The 14885-nt window shown below is 45.8% G+C and overlaps 1 protein-coding gene and 1 long non-coding RNA gene across 4 annotated transcripts in view; both read left to right on the top strand.

Annotated features, from left to right (window-relative positions):
* LOC119303828 (probable disease resistance protein At1g61300) overlaps positions 1–4373 on the top strand; it is an 8390-nt gene extending 4017 nt beyond the window's left edge. The window contains exons 6-8 of one of the 2 annotated variants that reach the window (XM_037580977.1): positions 1270–1440; positions 1553–4144; positions 4242–4373. In XM_037580977.1, coding sequence (XP_037436874.1) covers positions 1270–1440; positions 1553–4099 — 2718 coding nt within the window. In that variant the 3' untranslated portion in view covers positions 4100–4144; positions 4242–4373. Of the gene's footprint in view, positions 1–1269; positions 1441–1552 lie in introns of both variants that reach the window. The other variant, XM_037580976.1, reaches the window with a different exon arrangement.
* Positions 4374–5034: 661 nt separating this feature from the next.
* LOC119303831 lies at positions 5035–13852 on the top strand. Of its 2 annotated transcripts, XR_005148003.1 has the most exons (4): positions 5035–5509; positions 11845–12032; positions 12108–12363; positions 12425–13852. It is a non-coding gene; the product is annotated as an uncharacterized LOC119303831 (long non-coding RNA). The 2 variants fall into 2 exon arrangements; XR_005148002.1 differs by lacking the exon at positions 12425–13852 and having other exon boundaries at positions 5036–5509; positions 12108–12367.
* Positions 13853–14885: the final 1033 nt, after the last annotated feature.

Below are 14885 nucleotides of genomic sequence, written 5' to 3'. Positions count from 1 at the left end.
TGTGTCGTGCTGACGAGGGGCGCGGCGACGCAACGGTGAGATCGCGAGCACGTGGCGGCGGCGTGGTGGGCTTCGCGGGCGTGCACGCTTCCTGGGCTGGGGTGGCGGCTGGGTCTGGCGCGGCCAGATCTGCGGCTCGCCGGCTTTGGACGGCGCGGGCCTCTCGCCGGCGGGGACACGATGCATCTGTTATGGCTCGCGCGGCTGCCGGTGGCCGGTGTGCAAGGCCCGGCTTGGCGCCTCGTGTGGTCATCTCCAAGACGGATCTGTCCGTCCGCGCGTCCTCCTCGTCGGCCAGATGTCCGGCCGGCTCCTCGCATGTTTGACTTGGAGGTCGTGGTGGGGCGTTGCAGGGGCAATGTAAGGAGGCTGGCTGGAGGGATTGGTGGTCTGCCCACCCGTCACCGGCGCGGGGGTGTGCCGGTCGAGGTCTCGCACCGCTCCGCCCCCTCTTCTTTTCCCTGGCCTAGTTGCCTTCGGTTTCATCTGTCGAGGAGTTGGCGGCTCCAACGATGGTAGGGTCTGCTGCTGGTGGTGATTCGTTCCTTTGGGCGGTCGTTGGGGGTGTCTGGTGGCAGGGCGGCGGCTCTGCGGTGGGAGCTTCCGTGTTCGTGAGCGGAGCTCGCAGCTCGGGTGTGGACTGGCGACCTTGGTCGCGTGGGCGGCGGGGTGGCTCGGGCTCGGCGACCCGTGGTGATCGGAGATGGAGAGGTATATCGGGGTGAAATCCTTGTCTGACCGCTGTCAGACCGACGGTGGCGTCGTCCGGGGGCGTCGTCTCCTTCCTGTAGGCTCCGTCGCGGTCTCTCCTAATTCTCTGTGGCGCTCCGAATGAAAATCTTGATCTTCGGATCGGGTGGTGTCGGCGCTCCGGTGTCGTGCCCTTCCTGAAGACACTACCTTGGAGCTTGCGGTACCCGTCGGCGGTCAGCTATGTTCTTCACGGTGGCTTGTTCTCGGTGGAGGGCTCCGTCATCTTCGTAGTGATGCTTGTTGTACATCCGTTGTTTGCTTCGAGTTGGCTTAGCTGATCTCCGGCACCTTTGTATCTTGCTTTGTGTGTGTGTGTGTGTGTGTGTGTGTGTGTGTGTGTGTTTGGGTGCTGTGTTGTATGGTTCGGTTGTATGAGGGTCGATGCTTTATATATAAAGCGGGGCGAAAGCCTTTTTGGGTAACGTATGCACATACATAATGGGTCACTATACGTGGGTGTAGAATTGCCATTCTTTCTTTGCATATCTAACACACTTAAGTTTCCTATCTCAATAGGTACTTGAAAGTTGGAGGAATAAGTTAGGGAACTCTCAATGGAGCATACAGTTGAAACAGATACGGTTATGCACCGAGATAGGGATAGAGTGCATTGATGTTAACAGAGCAAACAGACCAGATACATCACACATAATCAATAGGCTTGGTGAAACAGAAAATAAATGCATGGTAATTGGCATGAGTTGTTCAATATTTGCACCTGTGACTTTATTCGTGGTATGTATAACTAAATTTAATGCCTATTTCGAGTATTTTACATGTGTAAACTTTTGCCTTGAAGGAAAATCTAGAGGATGCCACCAACAACTTGTTTCTGAGGAGGAAAAATGTTCATCTTATGAATGATAGTACCAAGAAGAATATCATCGTTGGGCAGGGGATAGCTACGAATCTTCATGCGGCCCAAGAATGTCTCAATGATAATCTTCATATTGTTGAAGTCGAGTCGGGTCCATCTATGTCTGCTGATGATTGTAACATTCAAGAGGCCAACAAATGTCTGTGTGATAATCTTCATACTGTTGTAGCCGAGTATGCTCCATCTATTTCTACCGAGGATCGTAACCTTCAAGAGGCACTTCAATTCATTAAGGTTGATCCCGTGGGAGTAATTGGAATATGGGGTCCAGGTGGAGTGGGGAAAACACACCTTTTGAACAATATCAAGAACTCGCTTGATGGAGACTTGACCTTTAACTATGTTGTACAAGTGACGGCTTCAAGGGGGTGTTCGGTGGAAAAGATCCGAACTGACATTGCACGCCAACTCGATCTGAAGTATGATGGTAATGTGCAATCTCAATGTCATGCCATCTTTGATTTCCTGAAGAAGAGAAGCTTTCTTATACTATTGGATGACCTTTGGGACCAAATAGATCTGCAGGCAGTTGGCATACCATATCCCCTGGGAAGTATAGACCAAATCAGGAGAAAAGTGGTGCTCACAACAAGATCAAGAAAAGTTTGTGGTCAAATGGAGGTGAGAAAAGAGCTTAAAGTAGCTTGTCTCCAAGAGGAGGAGGCATGGCAACTATTTCAAGATAAGGTTGGCCATGAAACTCTTTCTTATAGTCCTCGCGTTGATGCTCTCGCAAGAGAACTTGTGATGGAAATGAAGGGCCTGCCATTAGCTTTGATAACTATTGGAAAGGCAATGTATGCGAAATTTGATATGGCTGAGTGGGAATATGCCATCCAATATATGAAACGGACATGTTGTGATAACGATGACCCCTTGGATATGGAAAGAGTTGTTTTCAGCCAGGTCAAGTTTAGTTTTGATAGTTTACGAAACAACACTTTGAGGGATTGTTTCTTGACTTGTGCACTATGGCCAGAGAATCAAAAGATTCCTAAAGTAGAGCTTGCTAAATGCTGGATTGGCTTAGGTCTAGTGTTTGAGTCAGACATACAATGTTCCTACACAAAAGCATATAGTTTGATGGGAGAGCTTTCAGCTTCATGTCTGTTAGATGGATGTGGAAAGTTGTATGATTTTGTTAAAATGCATGACGTGGTTCGTGACATGGCTTTATGGATCTCTTGTGGATGCAGTGAGAACAATGGCAAGTGGTTTGTTCGTGCAGGAGTTGGCCCGGATGAAAAATTTAGCATTCCTTGGAACCAAGTTCGATGCATCTCATTGGTCCAGAACCATTTGTTGGAATTTCCCCTGTGTGACTCGAATCCCCGTTACATGAGTATCTTATGTCTTGGAAATAATCAGTTGCATGAAAGCATAATAGCTGGAGAAATCAAGAAATTCGCTTCACTCACATATCTGGATTTGCGCTTTAACCGTCTGAGCCGAATACCTGAAGAATTATGTTCCTTGCCAAACTTGGAACACCTTGATTTGTCGGATAATCTTGATGTGGATGAAGTGCCTCACTGCTTTGGAAACCTCGTTAAGCTCAAGTTCCTGTACCTAGAATCGACTAGCATACAAAGGATACCGGAGAGGGTCATATCTAGCCTTAAAGCATTACAGCTAATAGACATCAGAACTGATTTTTTTAGTCCAGTTTCTCACGAACTTAGAATGCTTCGAGAGCTGGGCACCCTGCCCCACTTGAAAGCAGTTGGTATCATTGTGGAGTATAAAATACTACAATTAAGAGGAGGCGGTGACCTCCCCATCAGGTATTTAAATCTGCGGGGACTAGAGACACATGCACTCAACTTCTCTGATATTCTATCACATGACTTTGCACGAAGGACCTTGTATGAACTGCGAATTCAAATGTGCAAAATGAAGGAAATAATTTTAAGTCACGAGTTTGCACAACCAAGCTGCTGTTTTGGTACACTCAATCAGCTCCTTTTGTTTCATTTGTCAGACTTGAGAGAGATAATTTGGATGGAAACATCTCCAACATCTCTATTTCCAAGGCTCACTTGTTTGACGGTGTTGTTTTGCGGAAAGCTAAATGACCTCTCTTGGGCGATGTATCTGCCTTGCCTCGAACAACTCATAATAGGTGGTTGTTCTTTGATGCAGCAAGCATTTATGAGGGATCATGGTGATAAAAATTGTAGCGAACAAAACAGCTCTAGTAAGACATTTCCCTGCCTCAAGTATCTGAGAATTTCGAGGTGTGTATCGCTGGTCAATATTGGCGATCCGGATGTGACATTCCCATCCCTAGAGCGGCTGGAACTTAATGATTGTCAAGAACTGAAGAGGCTTCCTTTCAGGACAAACAGCTTGCCACGAAAACTGCAGGTACTCGAGATTGATGTTGAATCATGGGAAAGATTGGAATTGGAAGAAGGTGCCAAATCTTTCCTGCAACCCAGGCTTGAAATTGTGGAAGATGTACCATGAACAAGAATGGACAACTATATCATTGTCTCGTCTCAAAGTGTTACGGTGCATGTTCTTTACACACTGCCATCGAAAACGCATCTTTTAGCTCCTGAGTTGTATTCATGATTTCGTTTAACAATTCTTGATTCTTGATTGGCAGGAGTATGTACTCCCTCCGATTCATATTACTACAAAGTTGTACTAACTTTGTAAAAATTTAGCCGACTTGTCCGGAGGTGTTCTAATTTGTGTGCAATCTGATAAAACAAGGTATGTACTAAATGTCTCTGAATCTCTTGTTTGCAGCTAATGCATCCCTTTTACAGTCGATGTGTGCAAGCCATGATAGGTACTATACAGAATAATCCCAGTGGAGATTGTTCGGTCTTCTACTGCCTGAATTTTCAGGTCCAACAGTACAAATAGGATTGTCTCTTAAGTTTTAGTAACAGTTAAAATCTCTCTACAGAAACTGTTGTACATGTTTCACGAGGTACCTGACAGATATCCCGTCCCTGACTCTACTGGAGCACGACGGAGGCGAGGAACCTCAGGGCGGCGACGGCGCTGACGACGGAGCAGCACAGGTGGACGGGCACCTCCTGCCTCGCCTTGGCCTCCTTCCTGCCCCTCTTGGCCTCTTCCATTTCCTCTCTTGCTCTGCTGAAGGAATTTGGCTGTGGCTGAGTCTTTGTTGGGCACGGACAGGCTCTCTTGGGACTGAAGGAATGTAGTCCTTTGACAGAATTTTTTACAAGACCACCATGGTTTAATTGTGAGCACCGTGCGGCCTTCGACTGCCTGAATTTTCAGGCCCAACAGTACAAAAGAATAGGATTGTTCGCTTCAGTGTCAGTAGTCAAATCTCTGTACTTTTTTTGCTCCTCTGTTCTAGTGGGAAAACTGTTGTACGTTTCAGGAGCTACAGAACCACAGATATCTGACCCTAGCGTAGGACGACGGAGGCAAGGAAGCTGAGCACGGCGACGGCGGCTGACGGCGGAGCAGCACAGGTCGACGAGCACCTCCCGGGTCAAGCGGCAGCTCAGCATCCTCCCGCTCCGTTTCCGTGGTCGTTTCTTTTTGTGGCCTTCATTATTGACCAATCTCTACCTTGAAAGTTGAAAGGGAGCGTGCATCCACTCCACTCCAGCCACAAAAAAGGATGCCTCCCTTGCCTAGTGCAACTTGTTGAAAGCTCTCCGGCGGCTTCACTTCCTGGCGCCTTGCTCTCCTATCGCTGATTCTTCTGGCTGGGTTGCTTCTTATCACGACTGCCGCGCGATTGCCGCTTTGCTCTTCCACTACTGTCCGCGACTCCAGTACTCGTTTTGGTTTTACTTGCGCGATTCTGGAGAGGGGGCATAACTCGTTTGTGATCAAGCTCATCTTTCTTGAACTGATTTCTGGAAAGACAGGAGATCCACGGTGAGTACTTCTGATCTTATAATCTTTTTGTTGGCAGTCGAGTCGTTGTTGCTAGCCGTGATTTTCACCGACTCAAAAATCTAGCCAATGTTCTCAGGTTGATTACCACGCCTGCTTGTTCCTCATAGTTAAAGTGGCTTACAGATGCTCTTCTTGCATCATCGATAGCTGCGTGTTGGGTTCCTTTTGGACATTCATCCAAATGCATGCCTGATGCATCATGACAGCTCTATGTTTACTGTTTATTTGCTTCAAACTTAGGGGCCGTTCGGAAACTCTCCACTCCTAACTCCACTGCGGGAGCGGAGCGGCATCTTGTGTAATTTGGGCGAGCAGCCAAATGGGCGATCCGCCCGCTCCGCTCCCTGGCGAAGGAGCGGAGTATTACCGAACACGGCCTTATTGTAGTTACCTATGCCATCAAGCGCGTGTTGAGTTTTGAGGAGGGGATATGTGTATGCTTGCTCTGTTTCATAACATTTCCCTGTTAGCTGAGATTCCTGTTTTGCAACGTTTTCCCACTAAGCAGGGCCGGTCCTGAGATTTCTGGGGCTCCGGGGCGAGATTAGAATCCAGGGCCCTTAATATAAACATCAAAAGAAATTCAATATATGTATATGTGAATCCTTAGCAGTAAACATTTGAAATGCATCCAAAATCAAATAACGAATATTTTTGCCTTATAATTTTCTTTAAGATTCCTATATCCAAATTTGTTGATGATGCATGGTATCAATATCAATCTCATTCATATTTTATCTAAACGCATAAAGTTACCAAACGATTTAACCTCTCTTGGGAGACTTTACAAACCTCACATCACTTTTCCTCAATATATAGCTCTGTAAAAGATGCACATGTTATTTCCAGTAGGACAATAACCACATAAGGTAGAATACCTCAGCTATTATCAACACATCCAGCACCTCCTTATACATGCCCTTCATAAAAAAAAGTTGTTCTTTGTTAGAGAATATGTTTCCGTAGCATCTCAAACTCCTTTCCTTCTCCTACTCAAACTCCTTGTAATATTTCTTGTACTCCAAGCTTGGCTTCGGCGGCATCAATCAATATAAACAGAACCGCGGCTCCCCTCGAGGGAGTAGGAACGCTTATTATCTTTCATGGTAATCAGAGCCACCTCTTCTCCTACATCTAGCCACAAATCAAAACCCTAGAACCACATATCATCGTCTCCATGGCTTCTTCGTCCGGCGTCGGCCTCAACCTCGGATCGCCGCCATCTGAGAAGCTAGCAAGAGGAAACTTCATCCTCTGGAAGACCCAGGTGCTCCCAGCCCTGCGAGGTGCGCAGGTAACCGGGCTCCTGGACAACTCTGACGCCGCTCCACCCAAGACTGTGGAGATCACGAAGGCGGACAAGACGACGGCCCTCGAGCCGAACCCTCTGTACGGGCCCTGGATCGCCAAAGACCAGCAGGTCCTGTCATATCTTCTCAACTCCATGTCTCCAGAAATCCTTGCGCAAGTCGTCGGGAAGGACTCCACCTATGAGCTCTGGACGACGGTGAACAATCTCTTCGCCTCGCAATCACAGTCCCGGATCACCAATCTAAGGATCGCGATCACCAATACCAAGAAGGGCACAATGTCGAGCTCGGCGTATATGGCGAAGATGAAAAGCCTTGGGGATGAACTAGCTGCCGCTGGTCGTCCCGTCTCTGATCCGGAGATGGTGGACTACATACTCGCAGGACTCGACCGCGACTACGACTCCGTGGTGGCGGCGATCGGCGCTGTCAAGAACACAATCACCGCCGATGACCTCTTCGCTCAGATCTCCGCCTTTGATCAGAGGATGGAGATGCTGGGAGACTCGTCTTCAGGCGGGTTTCATTCATCTGCCAACGCCGTCTACAGAGGCCGCGGCCAGTCCCGTGGTAGATCCTGTGGGCGAGGAGGAAGAGGGCGCGGCCGCGGTGACCGCGGTGACCGCGGTCACCGCCAGCCTTCTCCTGCAAATAGAGGCGGCGGATTCAGAGGACGCCCTCGACAGCAACAGCAACAGCAGGTACGCGAGCAGCAGCATGACTATCCTGAGTGCCAGATATGCTATAGACATCATCCAGGAGGTGCACGTGTCTGCTGGTGGCGCTATGAAGAGAATGATCAAGAAGAGAAGGAGGCGCATGCTGTCTCCTATGGCGTGGACACTAATTGGTACGCAGACAGTGCAGCAACAAATCACATCACAAGTGAACTTGACAAGCTGACAGTACGGGAGAAGTACAACGGAGGCGACCAAATTCGCACGGCAAGCGGTTCTGGTATGAATATCACCCACATTGGTAGTTCAATTGTTCAAAACCCCATGAAAAATTTGCACCTTAAAGATGTCTTGCATGTTCCTCAAACTTCCAAAAATCTTGTTTCTGTTCATCGATTCACCCTTGATAATAATGTTCTTATAGAATTCTATCCTCACTTTTTCTTGGTTAAGGATTTGAGCACAAGGAGAATCATTCTTAGAGGACGGTGCGTGGGAGGCCTCTATCCACTCATATCATCATCATCATCTTCATGGTCCAATAAACAAACAAATATTGTCACCAAGCCATCATCATCAAGGTGGCATAGTCGATTAGGTCATCCATCTTCAGTCATAGTTAAATATGTTCTTAGCAAAAATAAACTCTCTTATGAGAATAGTGTTGAGTCAGTTTGTGATCCGTGTCAACAAGCAAAAAGTCATCAATTACCCTATCCCATCTCTACTAGTGTGTCTACTGCTCCTCTACAACTTATATTTTCAGATGTATGGGGACCAGCCCCTACTTTAGTTGGGAGATTTTCTTACTATGTAAGCTTTATTGATGACTATAGTAAATTTACTTGGATTTACTTGTTAAAGAAACGGTCTGATGTATTCCAAGTCTTCATCAATTTTCAAAACCTTGTTGAACGCAAACTGAACTCCAAGATCATTGCTATGCAAAGTGACTGGGGTGGTGAGTATGAAAAATTAAACTATTTCTTCCAAAAACTTGGTATTTCACATCATGTCTCTTGCCCTCATGCTCATCAACAAAACGGATCTGCTGAAAGAAAGCACCGTCACATAGTTGATATGGGGCTAGCATTGCTAGCAAATGCATCCATGCCACTCAAATTCTGGGATGAAGCATTCTTAACCGCTACATATCTTATCAATTTGCTTCCTAGTAAAGTCATCAAATTTGAAACACCTATTACACGACTCCTTGGTGTCACACCCAACTACACATCTCTTCGTGTTTTCGGTTGTGCATGTTGGCCCAACCTCAGACCCTATAACACACGCAAACTCGCTTTTCGCTCCAAAAAGTGTGTCTTCTTAGGCTATAGTCCCATGCACAAAGGAGTTAAATGTCTAGATGTTCCTACTGGTAGGGTCTACATATCCAGAGATATAGTTTTTGATGAGTCAGTGTTCCCTTTTGCTTCCCTTCATCCCAATGCTGGTGCACTTCTCCGCAAGGAAATCCTTCTTCTTCCTCCACATCTTTGGTCTTTTGATCATGGGGGCGACAGTTGTACTAACCAAAGTGATGATATTCCTGCTGGTATTGGTTCTTCTCTGTTGCCTGTACAGGTCCCTGGTGAAAACGACGCTCAAAATGATCAAAATTTCGAAAATCAAGCTCAAGATCATCTTATATTTCATGCTGAGGAAGGAGACGAACCTGGCACAGATGACGAAGCTGATCTGGCGGCGCCCGCAACTCCTGTTCGTGCGCAGACCTCGGATCCCGCGGCCAAATCAGCCTCGGATCGCGCTCCCACCAACCGCAGCGCTGATTCAGCAGCAGGCGGGACCAGCTGCGGGGTCGGCTGCGGGGCCGAATCCGCCTCGCCCAGCGCGCGCCACTCCCACGCCGCCACCTCAGCAGCAGGCGGGACCAGCCATGGGGCCGAATCTCCCTCGCCCAACGCGCGCCTGCAACCGCGGTCGGGCGGTCGATCCGCTGTGCCGGCTCGGGCGGCTGGCACCCGTGTGGTGGACACACAAGCGGCCACACCAACGGCTACAGGATCCTCTGCGCAGGTGGCGCCAGATTCGCCTGTGTCATCACATGCAGCTTCCTCGGGATCTTCTGCGGCGAGTGCTCCTGTGGTCCAGCCAGCAGTTTCTTCACGAGTTATGACTCGATTACAGAAAGGTATACGAAATCCTAAAATAAGAAAAGATGGGACTATACCATATGGAATGTTGTGTATTTCAGGAGAACCAACAACATTGAATAGTGCACTTGATGATCCTAAGTGGAAGAAGGCAATGGATGAGGAATATTCTGCACTTATGAGGAACAAGACATGGCATCTTGTACCAAATCAGAAAGGTAAAAATATCATCGATTGCAAATGGGTTTACAGAATTAAAAAGAAGGCAGATGGCTCCATTGACAGGTACAAAGCACGTCTCGTTGCAAAGGGTTTTAAACAACGTTATGGTATTGATTATGAGGACACTTTCAGTCCTGTTGTTAAAGCTGCAACTATCAGACTTGTGCTAGCCATTGCTGTATCCAAGGGTTGGAGTCTACGACAGCTAGATGTACAGAATGCGTTTTTGCATGGCATTCTAGAAGAGGAAGTGTTTATGAGACAACCACCTGGTTATGAGGACAAGAAGTCACCACATTATGTTTGCAAGCTTGACAAGGCACTCTATGGTTTAAAACAAGCACCCAGAGCATGGTACTCCAGATTGAGCTTACAGTTGAAATATCTTGGTTTCATTGCCTCCAAAGCTGATACATCATTGTTTATTTATAACAAGGCTAGAGTAGTCATTTTTGTGCTTATATATGTTGATGATATCATCATTGCAAGTTCTTCACAAAATGCTACTAATGCACTTCTGCATGATTTGAGCTCAGAGTTTGCCTTGAAAGACCTAGGTGATTTGCATTTCTTCCTAGGTATTGAGGTCAATAAAACTCAAGATGGAATTGTGTTAAATCAGGAGAAATATATCACTGAGCTTCTGTCTCGCATGGGGATGAAGAATTGCAAGCCAGTTCCTACACCTTTGTCTTCCTCAGAAAAACTTTCAGCATATGAAGGTGTGCCACTTCAGGAGGAGGAAAGTACAAGGTATAGGAGTACTGTGGGAGCATTACAATATTTAACTCTCACACGTCCAGATATCTCATTTGCTGTCAACAAGGTTTGTCAATATCTGCATGCACCTACCTCTGCACATTGGTCAGCTGTCAAGAGAATTGTAAGATATGTAAAGCATACTATGGGAATAGGACTTCATTTCAAACGGTCTAATTCCTCTCTTGTGAGTGCATTCTCTGATGCTGACTGGGCAGGATGCAGTGATGACAGAAGATCAACTGGAGGCTTTGCAGTATTTTTTGGGTCTAACCTTATTTCTTGGAGTGCCAGAAAGCAAGCCACCGTGTCACGGTCAAGCACAGAAGCTGAATATAAGTCCTTGGCAAATGCAACTGCAGAAATCATTTGGGTTGAATCACTTCTTGAGGAATTGGGAATCAAGAAGAATCGTATCTCATGTTTATGGTGTGATAACTTGGGAGCAACATATTTGTCCGCAAATCCTGTGTTTCATGCAAGGACAAAGCACATCGAAATTGATTTTCACTTTGTGCGAGAAAGGGTTGCAGCCAAGAAACTCGAGATACGGTTTATTCCCTCCAAGGATCAAGTAGCAGACGGTTTTACAAAGGCATTGCCATCAAGACCATTTGAGGAGTTCAAGAGTAATCTTAATCTAGGGTAGTTAAGATTAAGGGAGGGTGTTAGAGAATATGTTTCCGTAGCATCTCAAACTCCTTTCCTTCTCCTACTCAAACTCCTTGTAATATTTCTTGTACTCCAAGCTTGGCTTCGGCCGCATCAATCAATATAAACAGAACCGCGGCTCCCCTCGAGGGAGTAGGAACGCTTATTATCTTTCATTCTTAAGCATTAGAACCATCTTCTAAGCCCTAGAGATAACATGGATAAGGAGTTAAGTTTCATTAACTATATGAGAAAACCATTGAACAGGAGATTCAGTAATTACATGATATCATCTGCAGATCCAAATTTGATTATGGAGATATAAGTTCAAATCTTCTACAGGGAATGCATCATCTATCTGCCAATGTGACATTCAAGGAATAAGACTGTAGTTATTGATTTTTTTTTGCAATGTTTATTTTGCAAAAAAAAATTGAACTAAAAAAGTTATTGAATTTTTTTCTACTCATAAAATCAAAAGATTGTTCTCTATACCATAGCTAAATCTTTTGTGATTACTCGAGCAACTGGAGCGCTAGATCTTGTGGGCCTCCCAAATAATGTGCTTGCTCTTGTTTCAGGGTACTCTCGCCCCACGGAACTGCTAATGAGTCGCCAAGCCAGTGCTGCACGAAATGACCTTGAGCACATGCTATCTCATGAAAACGAACAGCCAAAGGCCTTGCAATTATCACTTTTGGAAGATATCACAGATGGTTTCTTTGAGAACCGTCAAATTGGCAGCGGTGGGTTTGCGGTGGTTTATAAGGTAAGGCAACTCTCAACTGCCCTCAGTTGATCCAAAAACTGAAGTTCATGCTGAAAGGCATCTTGTGACTTGTAGGGAGAGCTTGAGAATGGGATCGTTGCTATGAAGAAGCTGTTTGAAAGGCTTGATATTCCCAAAAATAAATTCAACGGAGAGATTCGCTGTTTGATGAAGGTGAAGCACAAAATTATAGTATGTTTTTTGGGATATTGTGCAAACATGTAAGGCGAAACGGTAGGCTACGATGGAGATTTTGTCATGGCAGATGTACGTCAAAGGTTGCTCTACTTTGAGTATGTACATAAAGGAAGTCTTGATGGGAACATCAAAGGTAAGATCATGTGGCCTGCAACTTTTGTTTCCATTTTATCTAACATTACAAATCTGAGTAGGAGGCAACTGCACCGTGGCTTGGGACGCGGTATGCAGGCCCAAATGGGCAGGTGGATTGGGGATCCCAAACCTAGAGTGGCTCAATAAGGCTTTGTGAGCAAGGTGGAGCTTGGTTGCAAAGGGCGGACAGAAGCAGGCCATGGTCCGAGTTCTACATCCTGCCGGCGGAGGCTTTGGAATTGGTATGAGCAGCGGCTTACAATATGGTGGGCAATGGCAGATCTACATACCCTCTTCTGGGAAAATAGATGGATCAATGGTTTGAGGATTCAGGAGATTGCATCGATGGTGCACGAATTGATACCGGATCGGACCAAGAGATCAAAGTTGGTTTCTGATGCGCTGCTAAATGACAGCTGGGCAGGCGACATCGGCCCCAACTTATCACTCCAAGCGCTTCAGGAGTTTTTGCGGCTGTGGCCGCTGGTCACTCAACTAACAGATGACGTCGAGGACGTGGTGACATGGTCGTGGGAAAAGAACGGCCAGTACTCGGCTAGATCAGCTTATGCAGCCAGATTCATGGGGCTTGTTGTCTCCTCGACATCGGCATTCACCTGGAAGTCGAGGGCACCCTTGCAGTGCCGTTTCTTCGCATGGCTAGCCCTCAAGAACGGATGCTGGACGTCCGATCGTTTGGCCCGCCGCGGACTAGCACAACAAGACACATGCCCCCTATGCAACCAACATGAGGAAACTATCCAACATCTGCTTGTGAACTGTGTCTTTGCAAAGCAGGTCTGTCATTCGATGGGGGAGAATCATGTGCAGGCTAGAATTTGAACCCCAAAATGGTGAAGGCCTCGACGAATGGTGTTCTAGACAGGATCAAAGCCCAATGCACCGCAAATTGACTCGGGTAAAATCCCTCCTTGGGATGTGGATGTTGTGGAAGCACCGGAATGACATCGTGTTCAACGGTGCCACACCGTCTCTACCTGCAATTTTCCTTAGAATTAGAGAGGAGGGAATTCTATGGGCGAAGACTGACCTCATGAAAGGCAACACCTTTGCTTTTGAGGCGGATGACGGTAGGCCAGACACCTGAGGTGTAGTAGTAGCTAGTTCGTCCGGTGGTGTCGGATGATCCCGATATGTAATTATTGTTGTAACCGTGGATTTGGGAGGCTTCCCTTTTCTTCTTTAATGAATGATACACACACTCGTGCGTATTCGAGAAAAAAAGTATTTCAATCTTCATATATGTCAAATATGAAGATGGATCAGTGGAAGACGGCGGCGGCGATCTCTGAGAATGCGTCGGACCGGTGTGTGCCCCAGACCCAGTATGAGTCTTGGTTGGGGCCTTCGGCTTTACATGTTAGGATTTGGTGCGAGGTCTGTTTGATATTCGGCTCGGGCCGGGGGTCATCCTCCTTTTCCAAAAAAAAATATGTCAAATATTAACACCTTACTTTCTCAATTCTCTCTCCTTTATAGATGCATCTTATGGACATGACTAGATAAAGACCTATGTGATAGTAAATGGTATCTGTGAAGGTTTACATTACCTTCACCAGAATCGTATTGTTCACTTGGATCTCAAGTCCCCAAATATTATGCTGGATGGCAATATGATGCCAAAAATTACCGACTTTGGGCTATCAAGGTGCTTCGATGAAAAGCAAAGCCAAGTTATTACCACAAATACGGCTGGCACATTGTAGGTTGGCAAAACCTCTTGAGTTATCCTTTTTGCTTTATTTAGAAATTGTTTCCTTTTTCTTTTTCTCATACATTTATATGACTAAATTTTTATGCAGGGGATATATAGCACCAGAGTTTCATGGTGGAGACCTATACACGATCACATACAAGTCGGACATATATAGTCTTGGTGTCATAATTATAGAGATGTTGATAGGAAAGAAGTGTTATCTAGCATATCCTGATGTTGATAATGTATGAACAATACTTGCGACTATTCCATGATAAATGCTAGACCTCCCTCAAAAAAAGATAAACACTAGGTTTCAATATGGCATATTTTGCTTTAACTTGGCATTTTTAAGGCGTTACATCATATCGTTCTTCAAAGCATATGTAGTAAAGTATCTCTAGGAGGATAACCTTTTATTTCTTCTTGTTTCAGCTGAACATGAAATGGCAATTTACATGGAGCTAGATCTTACTGGGCTCCACGAAGCCATATCTAAAATTCATTAATGCCACCTTTTTTGGTCAACATGGTGTAGAGAGGAAGAAAAGATAGAGAGAGCAGAGAGTGACACTATATATCTACAATTGACATGGTATCGACAAACAGTAAGATAAATGATAAAAATATATTAGAGTACGTGTACATCTTCCAAATGCGGATTAATGAATGACAGAAAAATGTAGGTAATCCGATGATTTGTATACCTAGTTAGATAGAACAGTTCCATATATGGATTTTACATATATATTTTCGTTACGTCCAATATTGCTTGCCATAAATAGAAGAGCGTGATGTGGTTT

This window comes from Triticum dicoccoides, chromosome 5A (genome assembly GCF_002162155.2).
Source record: "Triticum dicoccoides isolate Atlit2015 ecotype Zavitan chromosome 5A, WEW_v2.0, whole genome shotgun sequence".
Taxonomy (NCBI): domain Eukaryota; kingdom Viridiplantae; phylum Streptophyta; class Magnoliopsida; order Poales; family Poaceae; genus Triticum; species Triticum dicoccoides.
The sequence above is the reverse complement of the archived record's forward strand: the minus strand, read 5'-3'. Positions and strand labels throughout refer to the sequence as shown.